Source organism: Chiloscyllium punctatum, chromosome 30 (genome assembly GCF_047496795.1).
Source record: "Chiloscyllium punctatum isolate Juve2018m chromosome 30, sChiPun1.3, whole genome shotgun sequence".
NCBI lineage: Eukaryota > Metazoa > Chordata > Chondrichthyes > Orectolobiformes > Hemiscylliidae > Chiloscyllium > Chiloscyllium punctatum.
The window spans coordinates 27901724-27923954 of record NC_092768.1 but is presented as its reverse complement, the minus strand read 5'-3'; the positions used below and the strand labels follow the sequence as shown (position 1 = coordinate 27923954).

The 22231-nt window shown below is 43.8% G+C and overlaps 1 protein-coding gene across 1 annotated transcript in view; it reads right to left on the bottom strand.

Moving 5' to 3' along the window:
* Positions 1-22231, bottom strand: part of LOC140455347 (N(G),N(G)-dimethylarginine dimethylaminohydrolase 1-like) — a 75715-nt gene that overhangs the window by 3788 nt on the left and 49696 nt on the right. Inside the window, exons 2-5 of the mRNA XM_072550131.1 lie at positions 19177-19276; positions 12530-12603; positions 9170-9289; positions 4312-4455 (exon numbers count right to left, since the gene is read on the bottom strand). Of these exons, the coding sequence (XP_072406232.1) occupies positions 4312-4455; positions 9170-9289; positions 12530-12603; positions 19177-19276 (438 nt within the window). The remainder of the gene's footprint in view (positions 1-4311; positions 4456-9169; positions 9290-12529; positions 12604-19176; positions 19277-22231) is intronic.

The window sequence follows — 22231 nt, the reverse complement described above, 5'->3', positions numbered from 1 at the left end:
TTTACAAATGTCCGACAGTCAGATTCGGTAAAGTATGGAGCCCCGATGAGTGAGAGAACTCCCCACCCATATGCCACATGAGGTACAACAAAGCAGAAGGCAGCGTTCAGCAGAGAAGCAGGAGACTCAGCTCCCTGCTCAGAGCTAAAGGACATTCCTGGCACACGTTCCTCACTCATACCGACCAAACGCTCAGCCTCCTGACAGGAAGTGTGAGTATTGCAGAGATCATATACACACGTCAACATCAGAAATTTGTGGGCTCAAGTCTCACTCAAGACTGAAGTGTCAAATATAGAGGTTTATAAAATCATGAAGGGCATGGATAGAGTGAATAGCCAAGTCTTTTTCCCAGGGTAGGGACTCCAAAACTAGAGGGCAAAGGGACAACTTTTTCACACAAATGGTGGTGCGTTTATGGAATGAGCTGACAGAGGAGGTGTTGGAGGCTTGTACAATTAAAGCATTTAAAAGGCATCTGGATGTGTAGATGAATAGGTAGGGTTTAGAGCAGGGGTGGGAACCTTGTGTATGGCCTTTTGAATGAATCCAAATTTTGCAGAATAAATCTTTTATTTTTTATTAATATGTTTTTTTGTCCTTTATTATTTTTATTTTCATCTTAAAATGAATGTATTTAGAATATCAGACAGTAAAAGAACATTCAACAAAATAATCCTCACAGACTGACAGCTACAATTAAAAAATTGGTGAGTCATAAGGGCCATTTCGACATCTACTATGCTGCTATTTAGTTATAATGCGATTCTAGAATGTACGCTATCTTCCCCGCCTGACATGTGCCACTTTTCAACCACTTATTGCTGCGAATCTACATTCTCCGACTTAACCAAAATCAAGACGCCCTTAAGGTCACAAATAACGGATACCCATCTAGAGGATCAGCTAGAACTGCAAACCTCCATGCTGCAACCAAATATACAAATGCTTTCCTACAAAAAGCAGTCGCAACAAAGTCATTAAAAGATTAGTTAATTTTAGAATTAACATTTTTTTTCTTTATTTTAAGTTAGTTAGTACATAGTAGTTAGATTTTTACAAAATAATGTGAATTTTGAAGAATATATAATTGAAGTTTTTTGGATGCGGCCTTATTAGATTACAACTAACAATGTGGTCTTCCAACATGAAAAGATTCCCTACCTCTGGGTTAGAGAGATATGGAGCAAATATTGCAAATGGGACTAGATTAATTTAGGATATCTGGTCATCATGAATGAGTTGGACCAAAGGGTCTGTTTCTGTGTTGTATAACTCTATGAATTTATGATACGGCCAGCGGCATTGTGAAGGAATGCTGCACTGTCAGAGGCACTGCCTTTTGGATGAGGCTTGGCAGAAAGGCCTTATCTGCCAAATCAGCAGAAAACTCTCAGTACTATCTTGAAGAAGGGGGGTTCACCCTACCACCCTATATTTTCCCTCAGTCAACATCACTAAATTTAACAAACATGGATCCAGCTATTTACCTATTGCAGTTGGGCATCCTATTTTGCATGAATTGGCTGCTGCATTTCTTGGTAGTATTTTACAGTGAATTATGCTTTGGGACTGAGGCTGAAAGCATTTGCTCTATATACTTTTAAAGAATGTGGTAGCAATGAAGACCATTCAACTCAGCCCAACTGTGCCTGATTCTTGCAAGAATCCTATTCAATTTAATCTCCCATGCTAGCTTTCATACACCCAATACACTTTCCCATTCCCAACCATATGATTCAAGCACGTTCAAATATATATCTCCAATTATGTATTGGGGTGACACAGTGGTTAGCATTGCTGCCTCACACCACCAGGGATACCTCCTTCTGTGCTCTCGACCCCATGATTCTAACCAATCGAACTCAAGGGAAAGCAAGTCATCCTGGATCCTGGAGGACTACTCTAAGAGAGGGACTGCTCTCTGAAGAAATTTCTACTAGTTTCCCCTTTCATTTTTTTTCAGAATTATTTAAATTCAATGACCTCTGGGGTAATTCATCCTTACTAGCACGATGAGAAACCTTTGCCTTTGAGTACATCTTATCATGTCTCTTCCCCCACCCCAAACTCTTTGACTTCTTGCCTTTAGCCTATTACTATTCCGAATAGATTGACCATTAAGTAATCTGGGCCAGGGTTAATACTGCTGCACAAGAAAACCCAGGAATGTTCAAATCCACGGCGCTGAACTTTTTCTGCTGTGTTCACCTCTGCCCTTGAGACAAAGGCTCCTTAAAAAGTAACTAAAGCTGCCAGCATCTTTTACACGTATACCCTCAGTTCCCATTCATCGCTGCTCATACTACAGAGCCAAGGGCAAAATGACAGCCAACTTGCTTTTGTGTGTTTTAAAACAAAACCAAGCTCAATGTAGATCAATCCAACCATCAAAATCAGGCCGGGGTGGGGTGAGAGAAGCAAAAAAAAAAAAGACTTTAAAAATCTGATCACATACCCCAGTAGTTCAGAGTCTCAAGGACAAACCAAGGTTGCTTAGTCCATTCACACATCAAAAAAAAAGACATCTGATTGGGCATATGAATAGGAAGGGTTTCGAGGGGCCAAATGCTGACCAGGTCAGTTTAAGATATTTGTTTGGCACGAACAAGTGGGACCATAGCGTTTGTTTGTGCTATATGACTCTAAAAAACAAAATGGTCACCGGGGTTAGATTGGGCCCCGTTTCCTTAGCGACAGTCCTCAGCAGCAGGGCAATGATTCCACAGGCCTGGCAGTAATGTCAGCACATGCTCCTTCTATGCGTAGGCAATTCTCAGGTCTATAATTTGCTCACGCAACTGTCACTTAGTAATTAAAAGTGCTCCCATGGGCCCCTTTTTTTTAAAAAAAAAGAAAAGCAGCTGTTTGATTTACCTATCTGGTACTTTAACTAGCATCAGGATAAATGTAAGACATCAGCTGGTTCCGGGCACTTTCACTAACACAAGAATCAGGGTGGGAAGTGAAAGGAGACTCTGAGTGCAGAGTAAACTCAATAGATTATATATTGTAATAAATTTCACAAGGCAAGGAGGAGTTAAAGCACCGAGGTAACTGGGTGGGCGGTGGCAGTGGGGATGCTTCATTAAGTCAGATACAATCAATCCTTTCACTACATGGCCTCTTCAGAAAGAGTTCAAATCAAAATACAGCAGGAGAAAGAGAGGAAAACACAATTACAGAGAAGAGGCAGAGAGAGAGGGAAAGAGACAGCGTGACAGGGACAGAGAGAGAGTGAAAAAGAGGGTAAATTAGAGAGAGAGAGAAACTAGGGTGGGGTTGGAGACAGAGAGACAGCATAAGCAAAAGAGGAACGCAGGCAAAGTGTGGGGGGGAGGGGGAAAGAGAGGGAGAGAGAGAAAAAGAAAAACACACACATAAAAAGGGAGAGTGTAAGTGGAACACAGAGCACATACCAGGGACAGAGAAAGAGAGAGAGGAGAGAAAGTGGTACACGAAGAGAGATAGGGAGAGAGAGGTGGAGAAAGAAAAAAAGAGAATGTGGGGGTGGTCATATATGAAAACAATGGAAAAAAACGTAATACTGGGAAACGAACATGCTGGAGCTCTATTTTGAACTACAGGCGACAAATTGGACCAGTATGTGTCACTTGTTAGTTTTTCTATGTTTTACAGACAGAGGAAGGGAGGGAGACAGAAACACAGAGACAGACGGGTTGGGTGAGGTGGGGAGAGGGTGAAAGCAAAGCAGAGAGAGAGAGAAACAACTGACGTGTCTGCACCATGTTTCCGCACTGCTTTCAAACATCTGTGAAGTATTAAACCAATGTGCAGACACGTTGCAGCTGTGGTGCTAATTCAATGCCGCCTCAGTCACAGAATGTAGTGAAGTTCTTTTTCAGCATAAAATTAACAGTTTTCAGAATATGCACAGCCCGTCCCTCACGTCACCAGACCCAGAAGAATAGTGGCTAGAGCTCTTTAAAGGTAAGCTTGAAGCAGAGGCATTGTTAAGCAATGTTAAATTAGGCTACTTTCTCCCCCCTGAAATAGGGCCCCCCATCCCTTTCCTTGCAGTACTGCTCTCCTCCCACCAGGAGCTAACATTGGACTCAGGAGCTGGTGTAAATATGAACAATTTAAAGGGAAATGCGAACTGGCAACTGACCTGTTTTAAAGGGCCTCCTAATGGAATCAAAAGCTGCTCGTTTCCAACTGTTTGAACGTTTTAGATTTTAACACTGAAGGATCCCCTCCTGCCAGAACACTCCCTCTCCTCCCCCCCACCCCCAATCAAAGGCACGGCTCTGGGCTGTGACCCAATAAAACAAGACACGGAAAATAGACCTTGGAACTTTCCGGAAACTCATCCGCTGTCCGGTGGACCAAGGCATTGCACTTGTTGCCAACGCGTGCATAGATGCAATTGGCCGCAGCGTCATCTGGTACGCTCAGTTTGTCGTACTGATAGTCCGTTAGCTGCTCCATCGCCTGAGGGCAGAAAGAGGAAACCAGCGAGCATTAGGGCACATGTTCTGAAAACCACAGGCCTGTTGCCAGTGACCACTCACCTCACACTGAGTACCGTGATAGTGACACTCTCAATGACCTCCACTCACAGACAGATACAAAGCGATTCGCCCAGGCTGTGCCCATTCTGGACCTGGGTCTTTGTAAAGGAAGCTTCGTTCTGTATTTAACCCGTTCAGTGCCAGGGGGAGTTTGACAGGGTCACAGTAAAGTAGTAAAGTCCCCTCTACCCTTTTAAACTGAAATTAAAACTCATTCTTCTCTTTTAAACTGAAACTACAACTTCCTCTGTACTGTCCCCATCAAACATTCCCAGAACAGGGTCAGCATGGGGTTAGATACAGAGTAAAGCTCCTCTGTCCTGTCCCCAGCAAACATTCCCAGAACAGGACAGCACAGGGTTTGATACAGTGCAAAGCTCTGTCTATACTGTCCCTACCAAGCACTCCCATGACAGGCACAGCACGGATTTGATACAAAACAAAGCTCTCTCTGCTCTTTTAAACTGAAAATTAAGATTAATCGATGCTGTCCTCGCCCAAACACTCCCAGGACAGGTACAGTACAAGTGAAATACAGAATAAAGCTTCCCTCTACACTTTCACAAACACTGGGTGGTATTTGATACAGCTAGTCACAGGAACTGCACCTCCAGCTCACTGGAAGGACCAACAGTGTTGGTGCCATCAGGAAAAACGTTTTAATGCAGTCACTCATCATGATCGGGAATACACTGCAGTGACTGAGGTGGAAGCAGATTCAGCTGAGCTTTCAGAAGGGAACTGAATAAGTATCTGGAAGAGATAACATTGTCAGCGCCACAGGGAAAAGGCACGGAGTGGGACTGCATGAATTATTCTTTCAAAGAGCCAGCATGGACATAGTGTATCAATGGTTCCCTAATGAAGGCTGCAAACAATGTTTTTGTTTCCCTTTATTCTTCCATCGGATATGTGGCTAGGCCAGCATTTGTTGTCAATCATAATTACCCTTGAACCGAGTGGCTTGTTGGGCCATTTCAGGAGGATAAATAAAATTCTGGCATGTGTAGGCCAGAGCAGGTAAGGATGGCAGATTTACTTAGATTCACAGAGTAATAGAGATGTACAGCATGGAAACAGACCCTTCGGTCCAACTCATCCATGCCGACAAGATATCCCAACCCCAACCTAGTCCCACCAGCCAGCATCCAGCCCATATCCCTCCAAACCCTTCCTATTCATACACCCATCCAAAAGCCTTTTAAATATTGCAATTATACTAGCCTCCACCACTTCCTCTGGCAGCCCATTCCACACACGCACCACCCTTTGCATGAAAAAAGTTGCCCCTTAGGTCTCTTTTATATCTTTCCCCTCTCACCCTAAACTTCTATCCTCTAGTTCTAGACTCCCCACCCCAGGAAAAAGACCCTCTTGTCTATTTACCCTATCAATGCCCCTCATGATTTTATAAACCTCTCTAAGGTCATCCCTCGGCATCTGACACTCCAGGGAAAACAGCCCCAGCCTATTCAACTTCTCCCTATAGCTCAAATCGTCCAAACCTGGAAACATCCTTGTAAATAGTTTCTGAATGCTTTCAAGTTTCACATCTTTCCAACAGGAAGGACACCAGAATTGCTTGCAATATTCCAAAAGTGGCCAAACCAATGTCCTGTACAGCCGCAACATAACCTCCTAACTCCTGTATTCAATGCTATATCCAAGAAAGGAAAGCATACCAAATGCCTTCTTCACTATCCTATCTACCTGCGACTCCACTTTCAAGGGAGCTATGAACCTGAACTCCAAGGTCTCTTTGTTCAGCAACACTCTCAAGGACCTAACCATTAAGTGTATAAGTCCTGCTAAGATTTGCTTTCCCAAAATGCAGCACCTCGCATTTATTGAAATTAAATGCATCTGCCACTCCTCAGCATCTGATCAAGATCCCATTGTAATCGGAGGTAATCTTCTTCACTATCCACTCCAATTTTGGTGTCATCTGCAAACTTACTAACTATACCTCTTATGCTCACATCCAATGATGAAAAGTAGTGGACCCTGCACCAATCCTTGTGGCACTCCACTGGTCAGAGGCCTCCAGTCTGAAAAACAACCCTCTACCACCACCCTCTGTTTTCTACCTTTGAGCCAGCTCTGTATCCAAATGGCTAGTTCTCCCTGTATTCCATGAGATCTAACCTTGCTAACCAGTCTCCCATGGGAAACCTTGTTGAACTCCTTACTGAAGTCCATATAGATAATGTCGACCGATCTGCCCTCATCAATCCTCTTTGTTACTTCTTCAAAAAAAACTCAATCAAGTTTGTGAAACATGATTTCCCATACAAAGCCATGCTGACTATCCATCAGTCCTTGCCTTTCCAAATACATGTACATCCTGTCCCTCAGGATTCCCTCCAACAACTTGCCCACCACTGATGTCAGGCTCACTGGTCTATAGTTCCCTGGCTTGTTCTTACCAATCTTCTTAAATAGTGGCACCACAGTAGCCAATCTCCAGTCTTCCACATACCTCACTTGTGACTATCAATGATACAAGCATCTCAGCCAGTGGCCCAGCAATCAATTCCCTAGCTTCCCATATCTAGGGTACACCTGATCAGGTCCTGGGGATTTATCCACTTTTATGCATTTCAGGACATCCAGAACTTCCTTCTCTGTAATATGGACATTTTCCAAGATGTCACCATCTATTTCTCTACTTTCTACATCTTCCTTGTCCTTTTCCACAGTAAATACAGATGCAAGATACTCATTTAGTATCTTCCCCCATCTCCTGTGGCTCCACACAAAGGCTGCCTTGCTGTTCTTTGAGGGACCTTATTCTCTCCCTTGTTACCTTTTTGTCTTTAATGTATTTGTAAAAACCCTTTGGATTCTCATTAATTCGATTTGCCAAAGCTATCTCATGTCCCCTTTTTGGCCTTTTGATCTCCCTCTTAAGTATACTCCTACTGCCTTTATACTCTTCTAAGGATTCACTCGATCTATCTTCATTCTTTTTCTGAACAAAACCCTCAATTTATTTAGTCAGCCAGCATTCCCTGTACCTACCAGCCTTTCCTTTCACCCTAACAGGAATATAATGTCTCTGGATTCTTATCTCATTTCTGAAGGCTTCCCATTTTCCAGCCGTCCCTTTACCTGCGAACATCTGCCCCCAGTCAGCTTTTGAGAGTTCTTGCCTCATACCATCAAAATTGACCCCTCTCCAATTTAGAACTTCAACTTTGAGATCTGGTCTATCCTTTTCCATCACTATTTTAAAAACTAATAGAATTATGGCCACTGGCCCCAAAGTGCTCCCCCACTGACACCTCGGTCACTTGCCCTCCCTTATTTCCCAAGAGTAGGTCAAGTTTTGCACCTTCTCTAATAGAGGAACATAATGGAGGTAGCAGGAGTATACTTAAGCATCCAGATGCTTAAAAACCGTCTGGATGGGTATATGAATAGGAAGGGTTTGGAGGGATATGGGCCAGGTGCTGGCAGGTGAGACTAGATTGGGTTGGGATATCTGGTTGACATGGACGAGTTGAACCAAAGGGTCTGTTGCCGTGTTGTCCCAGTCTCTGTTTGGAAAGTTAAAATTCCCTACCATAACCATCTTGTTATTCCCTCAAGAGCATTCGTGTATCACATGGCTCTTTACAACAGCTGACAATGATCAACATTACTGCTGCTAGCTTTATATTAATTTGTTGGTTATATTAACTGACTTTGAATTCCAACAGCTGCTGGATTTGAACCTGTGTCCAAAAGACCACTAACTTGGGCCACAGGAGCGCTATTCCAGTGATATCACCACTACGCCACTGTCTTCCCAAGTTAACCACATCCAGCCCTATTCTGGGATAAAGTCCCAGTCCTAAACACTATCCAGTGAGTCTTACTGTAAAAGCACAGGAGAAGGGGGAGATGATGTATGGCTTGGCCAAGATACAAAACCAGAGAAATGTTACAGCACAGGAAGAAGTCATGTGGGCCATTTTATGGCCAAAAACAAAACTAGCCACCATCTCACCTCTCAGTATCTGGACTGAAGCCTTGCAAGCCACAGCATGTGTATTCCTGCTTCTGTCTGTGCCACCAAACCACGCAGTGATGTTCAGACACTGAAGTGAAATTATTTTTCCACATATCCTGTCTAATTATATTACTTTTTTAAAAAAAAGGATCCCTACAGTGTGGAAACAGGGCCATCTGGCCTAACAAGTCCACACTGACCCTCCAAAAAGTATGCCACCCAGACCCATTGTCCTAACCTGTTACTCTGCATCTCCCCTGACTAATGCACCTAACGTACACATCCTTGAACCCTATAGGCAATTTAGCACGGCGAATCCATCTCAGCTGCACATCTTTGGATTGTAGGAGGAAACCAGAGGAAATTCAATACACAGTCACTTGAGGTTGGAATTGAACTCAGCTCCCTGGCGCTGTGAAGCAACAGTGCTAACCACTGAGCCACCATGCTGCCTGATCCTCTTAAATTCCTGGTATTGACCTGTCTTTAAGGGAAGAATCTCTTCCTGTCTACTCCATCTAGAGCCTGGGCATATTGGATCAAGAGAATCTCAGACAAGGGGAGATAACTGGGGAAAACAGGAGGCCCAAATGAGATGTTTGGAGAATCCAGCAGTTGTGCATAAAGAGGAGCACCTTACCTTGATGGCCTTTTGAGCAACTTCACTGTTCCCTATGATAATGGTGCTGGGTCCGCCCATGCTGCAGAAACTCTTCAAATGATGGGGCTCAGGAACGTGCACAATGGACACTGTAAAATCCTAGACAGAAAAGAAGGAACAATCAATTGGTACAGATCTACCTTCTCCAAACAAGAGATGCATCCATAACAATCAGCCCAGCCCCTAAAACCTACTTTCTCTCTGGACACGGAAGCTGAGGTCAATAATAAAACTTCCCGGGTATTAAACCACCAGGGGGAGCAATGCAAAGTAAAGGGGAATATTCTCTTGAGTGTGCAGGAGCAGAGGGAGCTGACTGTGTACATGTTTAGGTCATTAAAGGTGGAAGGACAGATGGAGATAGCAGTCAATTATGAACACAGTATGCTGGGCTTCATTAATATGGGAGCAGAGTACAAGAGTTGCAAGGTTATGTAAAACCTACTGAACATTGTTTAAACATGGACTGGAGTACTGTCTATATTTCCAGGCTTCACACTTTGGAAAGGATGGAGAAAAAGTGCAGAAGAGGTTTACTGCAGTAGTTCCAGGGATGAGGCACGTTAGTACTGTGGAAAATGGGAGAAGGCAGGAAAATGGTAGAAGCATCCATAGAACATTTTGGCCATAAAGACCATAACACGACCATAATGATCAAGTGGTCACGGGAAAGGACAAAGAACGGGGTCAGATATAAAAAGTTTGAAATGGGTTTGCGGGGAGCCAGTAAGACAATAAGACAGGATCTGGTGAAAGTGGACTGAGGCAGAGAAAAATTCACATCAGACCAGTGGGAGTCCAGCATGTTCCCGTAAAAGGTGAAGAGTTGGACCAGAAATTCCAAACAATCTTGAATGTTTTGGGTTGTACAGGATTGGATAAGGATATGAAGGGAAGCGAATGAGACCTCAGAACACCAGATGTCCCAGAGGTGTATGCAAATTGAAGGGGGGTTTACTTTAAAAAGAAAACTAGGAATGCAAAGATGGGTCATGAAAAGGATTGGCGAGTAAAATAAAAGGAAACCTGGAGCATTTTAAAGCAACCTCTGGTCCAGGAGGGACATCAACCTTCTAGCCCAGCAGTAGGGACATTGCCACTGCACCACAACAGCTCCCATTTTACAAGTATATTAGTGACAGGAAGCTGACCGGTGAAAGAGTGGGGTATATTAGGGACTCAACTGGCAAGTGGATGGAGCAAGAAGGCATAGTGAGATTTAAAATGGTACTTTACATTTATATTCACAATAAAGAAACCTGTTAGTGTAAATATCAGGGAAGAGGACTGTGATATATCTGAACAAAATTACAAGGGAGGAGGTATTATCGGATTTAACAAGCTTAAAATTGGAGAAGTCCCCAGGTGCAGATGAGATGCAGCTGAGACTGCTTTGGGAGGCAAGGGAGGAGATTGCAAGGACCCTGACATTAATTTTCAAATCCTCTCTGGATACGGGAGAGGTGCCAGAGGACAAGAGGACAGTTAACTTGGAACCATTATTCAAGAAGAGTGGTAGAGATAAACCAGGGAACTACTTGGCCAGTGAGTCTAACATTATTAATCTTCACTTGAAAAGTCAAGAATTAATCCTAATGTAAAACTCTATGACTTTATGATTCTAACTTGGGACTGGGCTGTTTTCCCTGGAGAGGAGAAGGATGAGAGGGGACCTGACAGAAGATTTCAAACTCATAAGGATCTGGATAGAATAGATAGGAATGAATGGTTTCCACTCGTATAAAGATCGAGAACCAGAGGTCACGGTTTTAGAGCGTTTTGCAAAAGAAGCAAACAAGATGCGTGAAAAACATATCTTAACAAATAGTAGTGGCTTAGTTCTGGAAGGTACACTGCCTGGAAGTGTGGTGGAAGCAGATTCAAGAGGGCAATGAATGATTATTTACACCTTTATTGGTCAGTGTTTTGAGGATGGACTTTGGGAGATCATGTTGCAGCTATATAAGAGATTGGTTCGGCCACTTTTGGAATACTCTGTTCAATTCTGGTCCCTCCGCTACCAGAAGGATGTTGTGAAACTTGAAAGGATTCAGAAAAGATTTACAAGGATGTTGCCAGGGTTGGAGGGCTTGAGCTATAGGGAAAGGCTGAATAGGCTGTGATTGTTTTCCCTGGAGCGTCAGAGGCTGAGGGGTGACATTATGGAGGTTTATAACATTATGAGGGGCATGGATAACGTGAATAGCCAAAGCCTTTTTCCCTGGATAGGGAAGTCTAAAACTAGGGGGCATAAGTTTAAGGTGAGAGGGGAAAGATTTTAAAAGAGACCAAAGGAGCAACTTTTTCTCATTAGCGGGTCGTGTGTCTATGGAATCAGCTGCCAGAGGAAGTGGTGGAGGCTAGTACAGTCACAATATCTAAAGTTTGGAGCAGCCACCTGGCTCACTATGTTAGCACTGCCGCCTCACAACACCAAGGACATGGGTTCAATTCCAGCCTCAGGCAACTGTCTGAGTGGGTTTCCTCTGGGTGCTCTGGTTTCCTCCCACAGTTCAGAAATATGTACATTAAGTGGATGGACCATGCTCAAGTTCCCATAATGTCCAGGGACCTGGAAGTTAGGTGGATTAGCTATGGGAAATGCAGGATTACAGGAACAGGCTAGGGGGCTGAGTCCAGACAGTCAGTGTGGACTTGTTGGGCTGAATGGCCGGTTTCCACACTTTATGGATTCCATGAAAAGATATCTGGATGGGTATGAGAGGAGAGAGAGAGATATGGACCACATGCTGACAAATGGCACTGGATCAATTTAGGATATCTGGTTGGCATGGACGATTTAGATCGAAGGGTCTGTTTCCGTGCTGTGTAATTCTAGAACTCTAAACCTCTAAATTGAAACAAAAGTGCAGGTTTACAGGGAACAGGCAGGAGATTGCAGATAAGCCAAAAATGCTCACAGAGCTAGTACAGACATGATGGGCTGAATGGGCCTCCTTCTATATTGTAACAATTCACTACTTGTCAACAGAATCAATTTTTTGAAAAAACGACATTTAATCATTAAAACAGGCTAATTTTTTTGTAATGGGAGTTTGGTGGACACCGACAGCTTTACATCTGAATAGCAAGCTGAACATTCACTCTTTACGCCACTTTTCCACTAAACCAACAAATATCTCAGTGTTTAACCTGGGGTGTGCACTATTTCCAGGCTTCAAGCCCAATTTAAGCTTCTCGCCCCACATTTGCATGTTATCTTCAAGAAAAACTCATTACAATGGAACTGGACTGTCCACTTCACATTCACATGCCTGCTCTTGGCAATGGACCATCTCCCTGCAACAACAGGGAGCATTTGACCACAATCTAACTCACCTTGAATGCTTCCGCCACATACTCTGCTCCTTTGTGATTGGTCCACTTGGAGATCCCAACAAAGAACTCGCGGCCTGAAACCAAGAAGGAGAGAGGGAGGACAAGAAGGTGAATACCGAGCATTGTGGTGGCTGGGTGGTAACGCCACTGGCTAAGAAATCCAGACGAGCCCAGGCTAATGCAGGTTGAAAACCTGACCACTGCAGCTGGTGGAATGTAAGTGTTATTTTAACAAAAAAAACCTAATTTATCATTAATTGTCATAAAAGATACCTGGGTCAGGAATATCCTTTATTAAAGGCTAATTTCTACCCTCATCAGGTCTGCACTCCATGAGACTCCAGACCCATAGTAACGTGTTTGATTTTTAAGCCCCCCCCCTACTGAAGTGGTTCGAAAAGCCACTCAGTTCAAGGGCAACTCAGGATGGGCACAAGTGCTGGCTTTTCCAGTGACAATCCACATCACATGAAAGTGTCACTTTAAAAGCAATTAACACAGCACAGAATTGAGAGCAGCAGCATGTACTGTCAGAATGAACCAGAGCAGCGATGAGCTCAAATGTTATTTTACACACTGCGATAAGATGACTTGCAAAGTGTGACCTGAAGGCAGGATGGAAGCAGATATAACAGCTATGTTCAAAATGCAATAAATGAAGCAGACACATTGGTGGATCAATTGGCAAAGAGTTGTGGTGTGCAGCTCATTCTTAGAGAGGTGGCATAGGGTACGTGGAATGAACTTCCAAAGGAAGTGGTGGATGTGGTCTAGTTATAATGTTTAAAAGGCATTATGATAAGTACTATACATGAACAAGAAATGATTGGAGGGATATGGGCCAAGCGCAGGGGGCAGGTTAATTTGGGATTATGATCGGCAGGGTCTGGTTGGACTTTGTCTTATATGACTCTATAACTTGCCTGGATGAGTGCAGTTCTAGCAACACTCAGGATGCTTCAACACCATCCAGGACAACATCTATCCACCAACATTCAGTCCCTTTACCAATGCCACACACCATCAGCAGCATGTACCTTGTACAAGGTGCACTTTAGCAACTCACCTATGTTCCTTTCACAGCACCTTCCAAATGTGTGGCCTCTACCTACTTGAAGGACAGCAGATACGTGGGGATAGCACCATCTGCAAGTTTCCTTACAAGCCATGCACCATCTTGGCTCAAAAATGCATTACCATTCCCTCACAGTTAAAATCCTATAGCCCCTGCTCTACCACTTACACCACATAGTCTGCTGTGGTTCCAGAAGGCAGCTGATGGCCATCTTCAAGGGCAAGTAGAGGTGGTTTACAAATGCCGACCTTGCCAGTAATGCCCCTCCCATGAAATATTTGGGAGAACAATCATTGCTACCCTTAACTCAGCAGCAAGGCTTACACAAGACTTGGCAGAACTATCAGGTTGACATCTAACTTTGCCAACCCCACAGACGAAGAAAGCAAACCAATTTCAGGGAGATTACCTCTCGTACAGAGGGAACAGGCACGTGTACTGAGCTCGTCCTGACCCTCATGAAGAAGCAGTTTCACGGATACATTCATGCTGTCAGCACTTCACACTAACCACTTCCTCATTCTAAACAGAGTCCAAAATAGAACCATTACAAAACCAAAATAGCCTTAGCTTAAATGTGTCACTTCCTGCATGAACAACAGATGGGAGAGGTACAGAGACTTGGGGTGGGGTAGGGGGGACATGAAGTGCAAGCTGGGGAGGGGTTTGCTACCTGCAGGATCCAAAATGTAGAACATCCAGTACAAAGATCCTCAAGTCTCAAATGGAACAAAACTTTCTGTGTGGCCTACCACAGTACTCTCATCCAGTGCTCCCTCATTTTAATAATTTCCAACAGGGCACAAGAAAGTGTGCAATGTGCAGAAATGCCAAACTGGTCACTTGGAGATTGGGACCAAAGTAGTACGGAATGAGTCGTGTACACAAAGGTTTCTTCTGTACTTGCCCTAGGAAAGGTCACAGTGAGAAAGTGTTCAATACTCCAGAGTGCACATTCTTTGCTGGATGTTTGGAGGAAAACCACAAAGATGGAAGAGAACTGGACTAAAACACAGTAGGCTGCGAAGTGCAATTATTTTAAACAAAGTTGGTGTTAAAGTTGAAGCAGCAACTTGAGTTTTAAACTGAATGAAGGAGACACTGATATTTTCCTGTATAGGATCTCTGTACAGTAGAGTGTCCAAGCAAGATTGAGTTGAGGAGGAGAGCTTTCCCATCATTGTCCTATTGAGTTTACCTGTCTATAGTGAAAAGGCAGACAATTGGTGGTGTAAATGATCAGATCAGCCATTCATCTCATTAAGTAGCAGAGCAGATGCAATGGACTGAATGGCTTACTTTTACTACTACATCTTCTGATACGAAAATGGGCAGATAGTGCAAAGTCACATTTATCACTTCCAAGTGAATGCTGCTGTGAGAAAATGAAACTATGGATGTGTCCAGTTCAGGACACCACACTTTAGGACTGATAAGTGAAAGCCTTAGAGAGGGTGCAGAAAAAGATCACAAGAATGGTTCTCGGGATGAGGGACTTCAGTCTTACAGACAGATTGCCTCCCAATATTTGCAATGTGACAGAGATGGGCGGGCGGCACGGTGGCACAGTGGTTAGCACTGCTGCCTCACAGCGCCAGAGACCTGGGATCAATTCCTGCCTCAGGCACATTCTCCCCGTGTCTGCATGGGTTTCCTCCAGGTGCCCCAATTTCCTCCCACAGTCTAAAAATGTGCAGGTTAGGTGAATTGGCCATGCTAAATTACCCATAGTGTTAGGTGAAGGAGTAAATGTAGGGGAATGGGTCTGAGTGGGTTGCTCTTTGGAGGGTCAGTGTGGACTTGTTGGGCCGAAGGGCCTGTTTTTACACTGTAAGTAATCTAATCTAATCTAGATATTCAAATTCATGAAAGGTCAGGGAGAGCAGATCGAGAGATACCGTACCAGTTAGTGGACGAAGTGAAAAACAAGAAAGTATCAATTTAGAGCAGTGAGAACAGAAAATGCTGGAGAAACTTAACAGGTCTGGCAGTATTGTGGAGAGTCCAATGACATTTACTTCTCCGGTATCAGCAGTATATTGCTTATGTATTATCAAATCAAAGCAATTGATTTGGATGCGAATGTAATGGGTATACCAAGTAAGTTTGCAGATGACACCAAAATTGCAGGTGTAGTGGACAGCAGAGAAGGTTACCTCAGAGTACATCAGATTGGCCAATGGGCTGAGGAGTGGCAGATAGAGTTTAATTTAGAAAAATGTGAGGTGCTGCATTTTGGAAAGGCAAATCACCATCTTAACGGTAATGTCCTGGGGAGTGTTGCTGAACAAAGAGACCTTGCAGTGCAGGTTCATAGTCATTGAAAGTAGAGTGAAGGTGGCTTTTGGTATGCTTTCCTTTATTGGTCAGAGCATCCAATATAGGAGTTGGGAGATCATTTTGCGGCTGTACAGGACATTGGGTTGGCTATTTTTGGAATATTATGTGCAGCTGTGGTCTCCCTCCTATTGGAAGAATGTTGTGAAACAGAAAAGATTTACAAAGGATGTTGCCAGGGTTGGAGGGTTGAATAGACTGGGGCTGTTTTCCCTGGAGTGTCAGAGGCTGAGGGGTGACCTTATAGAGATTTATAAAATCATGAGGGGCTTGGATAAGGGAAATAGACAAGGTATTTTTTCTGGGGCATAGGTTCAGGGTGAGAGGGGCAAAATTTTAAAGGGACCGAAGGGGCGACTTTTTCATGCACAGGGTGGCGCATGTATGGAATGAGTTGCCAGAGGAAGTGGTGGATGCCCATATAATTACAGCATTTAAAAAAGCATCTGCATGGGTATATGAATAGGAAGGGTTGAGAGAGATATGGGCCAAGTGTTGACTAATAGGACTAGATTAATTTAGGATATTTGGTCAGCATGGATGAGTTGGACTGTTCCCGTAAAGGATCTGTTTCTATGACTCTATATTTGGTTCTTATAAGGTGATGCAAGGGTAATCTTTTATTTGAAGCAAATGATTAGGATCTCGGATTTGCTGCCCAATTGTGTTGTGGAAGAAGACGGAGTGCCAACTCTTTCAAAAGGAAATGGAATAATTACTGGAAGAAAATAAGATTCTCAAGTCTATAGGAAAAGCAAAGGATTGGGACCAATAACTTGCACAGTGAAGAACCTGCACAGAAACAATGGGCTGAGTGGCCTCTTTCTTTTCATTATTCAGTCATGGGACGTGGGCATTACTGGCTGCTCAGCATTTATTGCCTGCTCACAGTTGCCCTTGAGAAGGTGGTGGTGAGCTGCATTCTTGAAATGCTGCAATCCATGTGTGGTAGGTATACCTACAATGCCCTTAGGGAGAGAATTCAGGATTTTGATCAGCCACAATGGAGGAATGGTGACATTTTTCCAAATCAGGATTGTGAGTGGTTTGGATGGGCGCTTGCAGTTGGTTGTGCTCCTGTGTTTCTGCTGCCCTTCTCCTTCTAGATGATGGTGGTCGTGGGGTTGAAAGGTGCTGCTTTTGGATCTTTGAATTTCTGCAGTGCACTTTATGGATAGTACTGATACTGCTGCTACTGAATGTCATTGTTGGAGGGAGCATATGGTTGTGGATGTGGTACCAATCAAGCAGGTGGTTTGTCCTGGATAGTGTCAAGATTTTTAAGTATTGTTGGAGCTGCATCATCCAGGCAAGTAGGGCCATCGCACTCCTGACTTGTGCTTTGTAGATGATGGACAGGCTCTGGGGAGTTAGGAGGTGAGCTACAGCATTCTCTGCTTTTGACCTGCTCTTATAGTCCACAGGTCCAGTTGAGTTTTTGGTCAATGGCAACGCGCCCCCCCCCCCCCCCCCCCCCCCCACGAATGTTGATGGTGGGATATTCCGGGATGGTAACATGAGTGAACGCCAAGGGGTAGTGGTTAGATTATCTCTTATTGGAGATGGTCATTGCCTAGTATTTGTGTGGCACAAATGTTACTTGCCACTTGTCAGCCCAAACTTGGATATTGTCCTTGTTGTGTTGAAAATGGACTGTTTCAGTATCTAAAGAGTCATGAATGGTGCTGAATATTGTGCAATCATCAGCAAACATCCGCACTCTGGCCTTATGATGGAGGGATGCTATTGATGAAACAGATGAAGGTGATTGGGCCTAGGACTAAGGAACTCCTGCAGAGATGCCTTGGAACTGAGATGACTGACCTCCAGCAATACTGACATCTGTGCTATAGCCATTCTATGGATGAGCTTCACTCATTCCCTTGTAGTTGAACAGCCAGTTCACATGCAAGGCATGGGTCCAGACTCAGGAGACTGCGCAGGCAATGCTAGAGGGCTACTGGAACCTGGAAACGAAGTCCCAAATCAGCAGTTATAGAGTCAGAGATATACAGCATGGAAACAGACCCTTCGATCCAACCTGTCCATGCCAACCAGATATCCCAACCCAATCTAGTCCCACCTGCCAGCACTTGGCCCATATCCCTCAAACCCTTCCTATTCATATACCCATCCAAATGCCTCTTAAATGTTGCACTTGTACCAGCCTCCATCACTTCCTCTGGCAGCTCATTCCATACACGTACCATCCTCTCTGTGAAAAAGGTACCCCTTAGGTCTCTTTTTTTATTAGATTAGATTAGATTAGATTAGATTACTAACAGTGTGGAAACAGGCCCTTCGGCCCAACAGGTCCACACCGACCCGCCAAAGCGCAACCCACCCTGACCCATTCCCCTATATTTAGCCCTTCACTTTTCACTATGGGCAATTTAGCATGGCTAATTCACCTAACCCTGCTCATATTTGGACTGTGGGAGGAAACCGGAGCACCTGGAGGAAACCCACGCAGATACGGGGAGAATGTGCAAACTCCACACATTCAGTGGCCTGAGGTGGGAATTGAACCGTGTCTCTGGCACTGTGAGGCAGCAGTACTAACCCGCCATTTTTCCCTTCTTACCCTAAACCTATGCCCTCTAGTCTGGACTCCCCGACTCCAAGGAAAAGACTTTGTTTATTCACCCTATCCATGCCCCTCAATTTTGTAAACCTCTGTAAGATCACCCCTCAGCCTCCGACACTCCAGCGAAAACAGCCCTAGCCTGTTCAGCCTCTCCCTATAGCTCAAATCCTCCAACCCTGGCAACATCCTTGTAAATTAAGCAAATCCATCATGGGTAATGTGACCACAAGTGAGTGAGTGAAAACTCACACAACAGGGTTTCTGGCAGTGGTGCAGAAGTAGTTGTCAGGAGCTGTGGGAGAGAAAATATAACTGATAATACAAGATAATGAGTGGAATAGGTAGAGTCAATAGCCAGAGACTTTTCCCCAGGGCAGGATTGACTGGTACAAGGAGTCATAGTTTGAAGGAGGAAGGTATAAAGGAGACGTCAGAGGTAGGTTCTTTATGCAGAGTTGTGAATGCATGGTGGTGGTGGAAGCAGAGTCATTAGGGACATTTAAGCGACTGCTGGACATTCAAATGAATCGCAGTGAGTTGCAGGGTGTGAAGGTTAAGTTATTATATTTTACATTAGGATTAAACCTCGGCACAACATCGTGGGCCAAAGGGCCTGTGCTGTGCTGTACTTTTCTATGTTCTATTCACCTGTGAAGAAGACATCGCTGCCATCAAGTGTGGCTTTCTCATCCGTCACTTCGAACACACGCAGCTTCAGCTCTTCCAGAACTTTCTTCACCGTCGCCACCTGCGATACAAAAAGCTGTTGTTCAAACTAACCTCACACTAAAAAAAAACTACCAATAACAGCTGAACTACCCTCTTCCCAAGCAGTGTGTGCTGTTTCAGTTGAACGCAGAGCTCCACCTACAATCTCAATGCCTGTCAGGATCGGTTTACAAGAAAAGTCTCCATTTAGAATTGTTGCACAGCACAGCAAGCGACCAATCTGCCAGTTGACCCTGCACTAGTTCTCAGCAAGAGCATAGTACTACGGTGTTTCGATTTACAAAATTCTTACTAAATGTGGATAGGATATACCCCCTTGGCTGGTGACTCTGGTTTCCCCTAGCTCTAATCTGACAATAAAAGGGCAGGCCATTTAAGACAGAGAGGAGGAGGCATTTTGTCTATTCAGAGGGAGCCGAATCTTTGGAATTCTCGACCGGAGGGCTGTGGAAGCTCACTCACTGAGAATGCTCAAGACCAAAATCAATAGATCCTCTGTGTGTGTGTGTATATATATATATATATATATATATACACATATATCAAGGATATGGGATTCACAGTGAAAAAAAGCAAAGAGGTGGAAAATCAGATGGAGCAGAGTCAGCAGGGCAAATGGCCCATTCATGTTGTTAAACACATTTAAAAAAAGGATGTTAAGCATTTCTCCAATAATCCATGCAACCAAAGGAGGATTCAGTACCCAGTCTGTGTTACACCACAATCATCTTTGGAAAAGAATATTAAGCTGAGACCTCATTTGTCCTCCTTTCTCAAAGGAATGGATCCCCGGATCTCTATTCTGAAGCAATGCAGCAGAGTGCCCTTTTCAGATCTGGCTGATGTCTATGTATGAGCCAACATGAAAAGATAATGATCTGGGCATTTCCTCAATGCTCTTTGTGGGACCTTGCTGTGAATAAATTGGATTCTGTACATTTTTCCATTGCAATTGTGAACAATTGCCACAAAATTACATGGAAAATAATCTACTAGCAGCAGAAGTCTTGGGATGGTGAAAGATGCCATAGAACCATCGTATTGTATTCAGGATGTGCTCATTGACAACAAATTGAGCTTGCCCCCAAGAGAAAACTCAAAAATATAAACAGAATCACAGAATTGTACAGCACAGAAACAGACCCTTTGGTCCAAATCATCCATGCCGACTACATATCCTAAATTAATGTGTATCGTATTTTCCAGCATTTAGCCCATATCCCTCTAAACCCTTCCTATTCATACACCCAACCAGATGTTTAACTGTTGTAATTGTACCAGCATCCATCACTTTCTCTGGAAGCTCATTCCACATATGTACCACCCTCTGCATGAAAATGTTGCCCTTTAGGTCCCTTTTAAATCTTTCCCCTCTCACCTTAACCCTATGCCCCCTAGTTTTGGACTCTCCTATCCTGGGAAAAATACCTTGGCCCTTCACCCTATCCCTGCCCTTCATGATTTTGTCAATCTCTATAAAGTCATCCCTCGGCCTTCAAAGCTCCAAGGAAAATAGCCCCAGACTATTCAGCCTCTCCCAATAGCTCAAACTCTCCAACCCTTGCAACATCCTTGTAAATCTTTTCCGAACCCTTTCAGGTTTCATAACACTTTCTTATAGCAGGGAGACAAGAATTGAATGCAATATTCCAAAAGTGGCTTTACTAATGTCCTATACAGCCGTAACATAACATTCCAACTCCCATGCTCAATGCACTGACTAGTAAAGGCAAACATACCAAATGCCTTCTTCACTACCCTGTCTACCTTTCAAATAACTATGAACCTGCACCCAAGGACATTTTTACTCAGCAACACTCCCCGGGACCTTATCATTAAGTCCCACCCTGAACTGCGTTACCAAAATGCAGCAACCCACCTTTATCTAAATTAAACTCCATCTGCCACTCCTTGACCCATCAGCTCATCTGATCGAGGTCCCTTTGTACTGAGGTAACCTTCTTCACTATCGACATCACCACCAATTTTGGTGTTATTTGCAAACTTACTAACCATTCCTCCTATACTCACATCCAAATCATTTATATAAATGACAAAAAGCAGTATACCCAGCACCGATCCTTGTGGCATACCACTGGTTACAGGCCTTCAGTCCAAGATTGACCCTCCAACACTATCCTCTGTCACCTACCTTCAAGCCAATTTTGTATGCAAATGACTAGCTCTCCCTGGATTCCATGTGATCTAATTTTGTTAATCAGTCTACCATGTGGAATCTTGTCTAATGCTTTGCTGAAGTTCATATTGACCATGTCTACTATTCTGCTTTTATCAATCTTCTTCAAAATTCTGAATCAAATTAGAGAGAGACAACTCCCAAGCACAAAGCCATCCCTCATTGGTCGTTGCCTTTCGAAATACATGTAAAGATTAGAGTGGTGCTGGAAAAGCACAGCAGGTCAGGCAGCACCCAAGGAGTCGGAAAAAAAAACAACGTTTTGGGCAAAAGCCCTTCATTTGCCTAAAACGTTGATTTTTCCTGCTCCTCGGATGCTGCCTGACCTGCTGTGCTTTTCCTGAACCACAGTCATCTTGACTCTGATCTTCAGCATCTGCAGTACCCACCTTCGCCAAACACATGTAAATCCTGTCCCTCAGGATCCCCTCAAACAACATGCCCACCACTGACATCAGGCTCACCGGTCTATAGCTTCCTGGCTTTTCCTTACCACCTTTCTTAAATAACGGAACCAAATTAACCAACCTCCAGAATTTTGGCACTTTGTCTGTGGCTACCAATGACATAAGTATCTCAACAATGGGCCCAGTAATCACTTGCCTCGCTTCCTATAAAGTTCTGGATACATCTGATCAGATTCCAGCTTTATGCATTTTATGATGTCCAGCATCTCCTTATCTGGACATCTTTCAAGATATCACTATCTATTTCATCAAGTTCTCTAGCTTCCATGTCCTCCTTCACAGTGAAATATTTGTTTCCAATCTCACCCAT